At 46.7% G+C, this 6,000-nt stretch overlaps 1 protein-coding gene across 2 annotated transcripts in view; it reads right to left on the minus strand.

Annotated features, from left to right (window-relative positions):
- plod2 (procollagen-lysine, 2-oxoglutarate 5-dioxygenase 2) overlaps positions 1-3,507 on the minus strand; it is a 145,278-nt gene extending 141,771 nt beyond the window's left edge. The window contains exon 1 of one of the 2 annotated variants that reach the window (XM_031836447.1): positions 2,940-3,507. In XM_031836447.1, the coding sequence (XP_031692307.1) occupies positions 2,940-3,039 (100 nt within the window). In that variant the 5' untranslated portion in view covers positions 3,040-3,507. The remainder of the gene's footprint in view (positions 1-2,939) is intronic. The other variant, XM_031836446.1, reaches the window with a different exon arrangement.
- Positions 3,508-6,000: the final 2,493 nt, after the last annotated feature.

The following is a 6,000-nucleotide window of genomic DNA, read 5'->3' on the forward strand; positions in this document are numbered from 1 at the left end:
TAGTAGTGAGGGGGAGGTGGGAACCCAGCTGGTGTAGTAGTGAGGGGAGGTGGGAACCCAGCTGGTGTAGTAGTGAGGGGAGGTGGGAACCCAGCTGGTGTAGTAGTGAGGGGGAGGTGAGAACCCAGCTGGTGTAGTAGTGAGGGTAGGTGGGAACCCAGCTGGTGTAGTAGTGAGGGGGAGGTGGGAACCCAGCTGGTGTAGTAGTGAGGGGAGGTGGGAACCCAGCTGGTGTAGTAGTGAGGGGAGGTGGGAACCCAGCTGGTGTAGTAGTGGGGGGGAGGTGGGAACCCAGCTGGTGTACTAGTGAGGGGAGGTGGAACCCAGCTGGTGTAGTAGTGAGGGGAGGTGGGAACCCAGCTGGTGTAGTAGTGAGGGGAGGTGGGAACCCAGCTGGTGTAGTAGTGAGGGGAGGTGGGAACCCAGCTGGTGTAGTAGTGAGGGGAGGTGGGAACCCAGCTGGTGTAGTAGTGAGGGGGAGGTGGGAACCCAGCTGGTGTAGTAGTGAGGGGGAGGTGGGAACCCAGCTGGTGTAGTAGTGAGGGGAGGTGGGAACCCAGCTGGTGTAGTAGTGAGGGGGAGGTGGGATCCCAGCTGGTGTAGTAGTGAGGGGGGAGGTGGGGAACCCAGCTGCTGTAGTAGTGAGGGGAGGTGGGAACCCAGCTGGTGTAGTAGTGAGGGAGGTGGGAACCCAGCTGTAAAGTAGTGAGGGGGAGGTGGGAACCCAGCTGGTTGTAGTAGTGAGGGGAGGTGGGAACCCAGCTGGTGTAGTAGTGAGGGGAGGTGGGAACCCAGCTGGTGTAGTAGTGAGGGGGAGGTGGGATCCCAGCTGGTGTAGTAGTGAGGGGAGGTGGGAACCCAGCTGCTGTAGTAGTGAGGGGAGGTGGGAACCCAGCTGCTGTAGTAGTGAGGGGAGGTGGGAACCCAGCTGGTAAAGTAGTGAGGGGAGGTGGGAACCCAGCTGGTGTAGTAGTGAGGGGAGGTGGGAACCCAGCTGGTGTAGTAGTGAGGGGGGAGGTGGGAACCCAGCTGGTGTAGTAGTGAGGGGGAGGTGGGAACCCAGCTGCTGTAGTAGTGAGGGGAGGTGGGAACCCAGCTGGTGTAGTAGTGAGGGGAGGTGGGAACCCAGCTGGTGTAGTAGTGAGGGGAGGTGGGAACCCAGCTGGTGTAGTAGTGAGGGGAGGTGGGAACCCAGCTGGTGTAGTAGTGAGGGGGAGGTGGGAACCCAGTTGCTGTAGTAGTGAGGGGGAGGTGGGATTGTATGAAATGCGTTACAAAATTGCAACTTTTTTCTTTACGCCCGATGGCAAAATGTTTAGAATTGCAGGAAATGAAATGTAAAAAGTGAATGTTTCTCTCCACAGCCGCAAGGTCGGGGGTCCGCAACCAAATCTCACTAATGGCCCCCAAAAGGCTAGCATGGCCTGGTATGATGTTATAGGATCAAATGATTAGGTGGGTAGCAAATCAGAGGTGGTGTGGGGGTCAGGGTTGGGGTAACCTCATGCCCAGACTTGATTGCTACCAGGCTGGTGGACGAGTTTATAGTTGGTGCAGCCGGAGTGAGGGTTGAACCAGTGATCACTGTGGAAGGGGCATAAATGCACTGTTACCTGTGCCATAAGGGTCCAGGCCCCTAGGCAGAAGGTTGTTGTTCGGTCACATACAGAGTCCGTTGAATTAGGACTATTCTACTAATTCCAACAGAGTGGCCTTGTCATTCGGTAGCACAACATTATAGCACCAAAACAGTGAGTCTACAGATTAATTCAATAATCACAAACTCGTGAGAAAACACACTGAAACTAATACAGGCAAGTGAAAAGTTTGTTTTAAAAACGGTAACAGGAGACTTCTACATAAGACTTATTGGCCTGGTAAAGCGTAACGTTGTCTTATAAGGGTACAATCAGGGCTTGACTTGGGACTGAAATAGGTGCGATAGTCATTTAGCTGTTTATACGGTATTTAGGTGAAGGAACTCCACAACACTGTAACTAATATTATATAAGAAAAACAGGAGTTTGAGAGGTAGAACATTTGAGGCGCTTGTACTCAGCTCCAGCGAGCTCCTGCCCAAGTCAGGCACTGGGTACAATTATTATTTTGACTTGGATCCTATAACCTTTCCAGGGAGATAAAAAGACGGGCGCACTATGCATTAAACTTTGTGCCTCAGCCACACAGAACCGTCAATAAAGGCTGGAATGTGAGAAACCGCAGAAGTTTATTTGCTCTTTAAGAGAAAGTCCTTTAACGTTATAGTGTTGACATCACCATGTTCCACTTCGCAAACACAGCAGACATCTAATTTTCACACTCGCACTGGCAAGTAGAACCTGTGCTTCCTCACGTTAAGGGCATGTGGCCGAATAGCGAACAGCTCCAAACATAACCTGTGCTTCCTCACGTTAAGGTCATGTGGCCGAATAGCGAACAGCTCCAAACATAACCTAGATCCCAAGCCTTCTTCACGTGGGCCTATGAATGTGTTGTTTCATTCAATCCTAAATCTAATTACATAAAAAAACGGATTAAAATATCTTCAGCTTACTTTAGAATATAATGAGGTAATATTTGATGTGTGAAGTAGGTAATGTGATCTGTCATCGTCTTATATTCTATTATTTATTTACATGTTCTTTGTGTAGGGTTGTTTTTGTAATAGGCCTGACTTGAATATTGTGTTGTATATTTTTGTCCCCTAAAAAATAAGCATATAAGAATATTTCTAATAAATCACACATTAGTAGACAGCACGCAATATAAATGGCAACAGAACTCAGGAAATCAAAGTAACATTTGGGGAAAATAAACACTTTTATTAGGCTATTAAGTATTAACACATATATCAAAACCAGACTAAATGGCATCCGTGTTATTTACAGACGTGTTGGCTAAAGGACAAGAATAGTTTTCTAATAGCCTAAGCCACTTACCTGTTGGAATTGGCTGCTGATTGCTGTCAGATGAGTGGGCATTGGAAATGAAGTGTTTCCAGGAAAAACACAATAAGAAAAAGAGGTTGAAATAGTCCATGTCTGCGGTGTGTTGATGAGGGCAGCAGTCCCTTGTTTCAGAGCGGGGTTAGGGGACTGACTGGACCGAGGCTTCTCCTCAGCTCGTCTGCGCTGCTGGTCAGGACCCTCTCCTCTCGCGATAATAAAATAATGAAAGAAACAAGCCTTCGACCAAAGCGTTTCTCCAAAACAGAGAGAGTGAGTGAGACGCAACAGTTGGTCCGTCGGCCGAGGTCTGCTGGTATAAATACAGTCATTCAGGCAGAGAAAAGAACGGTAAAGGCGTGGTTCCTTAATTGTAACTGTAGCATTTGCTACTTTTCCCAGTAGTGTTGCATGGTGGCTGAACAGAGAGAGAGAGGGGGGAGAGAGAGCGTGTTTCTACACCGGTCGGGTCGGGTGGTGAAACTTGGAGTGCACTTCCCAAGAAGGCCTACCTCAACTCCTCCACAGATTTGAGCGTATTATTTATATATATAACGTTAATCAAATACAAGCACCGACTGTTTCCTCGTTGTTGGTTGTCAATGACAGCTCAACGCGAATGTGCATGTGCCTATTGAATCGCAACAAGGAAACAGTGGTTGTATTTAATTAACGTATTAAAACGCAAAAAAAAATGAGCAAACAAAGAAAGGCAACAACAGAGGACAAACATAGCTACACGGTAAAGGTCTTAAGAAAGCATGTTTTTGTCGAATTGACACAGAGAGTCGGGGGTTGCTAATAAATAAAAACGAGTCTATGCACAACTCTGTGGAGGAGTTGAGGTACTTGGCTTGGTGCGAACGTGTGATTGAACAACTGCAGCAGTGTTTGGCAAACCCCCTACCGTCCTAAAGTAAATACCCCCCCTTCCCAATGTGACTAAAATACACGAAGCCTGCGTGGTCAACAGGGCTTTCTTTCTCTGTCCTTAGTTCTGATAAATGCCTCTTGTTCCAACTCAAATGACTCGAGACATGTAAATATGACTTAAACTACAAGCCAAGTAACTTTTCAGAAATATGCAAATGAGTTCAACGGAAATGAAATCAAACTGGTGGATCCACACACAGGATCTGGAAAGAGACTAGCGGCCTGAAAAATGAAAACTTTTAGAAAAGGATACAACAATAACAATACAACTATTGCCTTTTTCAGACTATGGAGCCACAGGACTAAATCAGATACAGAATGAATTTTTTTTAAGGAAAACGGATTCATGTAAAATACATTTTAATTCAAAGAGCAAACAAAAAGATGCCACATGTCACAACCTCTGGGCCAGGCTTCCACTAGTTAATTACTAGTAACACTCTGGGACAGGCTTCCACTAGTTAATGACTAGTAACACTCTGGAACAGGCTTCCACTAGTTAATGACTAGTAACACTCTGGGACAGGCTTCCACTAGTTAATGACTAGTAACACTCTGGGACAGGCTTCCACTAGTTAATGACTAGTAACACTCTGGGACAGGCTTCCACTAGTTCATGACTAGTAACACTCTGGGACAGGCTTCCACTAGTTAATGACTAGTAACACTCTGGGACAGGCTTCCACTAGTTAATGACTAGTAACACTCTGGGACAGGCTTCCACTAGTTAATGACTAGTAACACTCTGGGACAGGCTTCCACTAGTTAATGACTAGTAACACTCTGGAACAGGCTTCCACTAGTTAATGACTAGTAACACTCTGGGACAGGCTTCCACTAGTTAATGACTAGTAACACTCTGGGACAGGCTTCCACTAGTTAATGACTAGTAACACTCTGGGACAGGCTTCCACTAGTTAATGACTAGTAACACTCTGGGATAGGCTTCCACTAGTTAATGACTAGTAACACTCTGGGACAGGCTTCCACTAGTTAATGACTAGTAACACTCTGGGACAGGCTTCCACTAGTTAATGACTAGTAACACTCTGGGACAGGCTTCCACTAGTTAATGACTAGTAACACTCTGGGACAGGCTTCCACTAGTTAATGACTAGTAACACTCTGGGACAGGCTTCCACTAGTTAATGACTAGTAACACTCTGGGACAGGCTTCCACTAGTTAATGACTAGTAACACCCTGGGACAGGCTTCCACTAGTTAATGACTAGTAACACTCTGGGACAGGCTTCCACTAGTTAATGACTAGTAACACTCTGGGACAGGCTTCCACTAGTTAATGACTAGTAACACTCTGGGACAGGCTTCCACTAGTTAATGACTAGTAACACTCTGGGACAGGCTTCCACTAGTTAATGACTAGTAACACTCTGGGACAGGCTTCCACTAGTTAATGACTAGTAACACTCTGGGACAGGCTTCCACTAGTTAATGACTAGTAACACTCTGGGCCAGGCTTCCACAAGTTAATGACTAGTAACACTCTGGGCCAGGCTTCCTCTAGTTAATGACTAGTAACACTCTGGGACAGGCTTCCACTACTTAATGACTAGTAACACTCTGGGACAGGCTTCCACTAGTTAATGACTAGTAACACTCTAGGCCAGGCTTCCACTAGTTAATGACTAGTAACACTCTGGGCCAGGCTTCCACTAGTTAATGACTAGTAACACTCTGGGACAGGCTTCCACTAGTTAATGACTAGTAACACTCTGGGACAGGCTTCCACTAGTTAATGACTAGTAACACTCTGGGCCAGGCTTCCACTAGTTAAAGACTAGTAACACTCTGGGCCAGGCTTCCACTAGTTAATGACTAGTAACACTCTGGGCCAGGCTTCCACTAGTTAATGACTAGTAACACTCTGGGACAGGCTTCCACTAGTTAATGACTAGTAACACTCTGGGCCAGGCTTCCACTAGTTAATGACTAGTAACACTCTGGGACAGGCTTCCACTGGTTAATGACTAGTAACACTGGGACAGGCTTCCACTAGTTAATGTCTAGTAACACTCTGGGACAGGCTTCCACTAGTTAATGACTAGTAACACTCGGGGCCAGGCTTCCACTAGTTAATGACTAGTAACACTCTGGGCCAGGC

The sequence above is a fragment of the Oncorhynchus kisutch genome, linkage group LG11 (assembly GCF_002021735.2).
Source record: "Oncorhynchus kisutch isolate 150728-3 linkage group LG11, Okis_V2, whole genome shotgun sequence".
Lineage (NCBI taxonomy): Eukaryota > Metazoa > Chordata > Actinopteri > Salmoniformes > Salmonidae > Oncorhynchus > Oncorhynchus kisutch.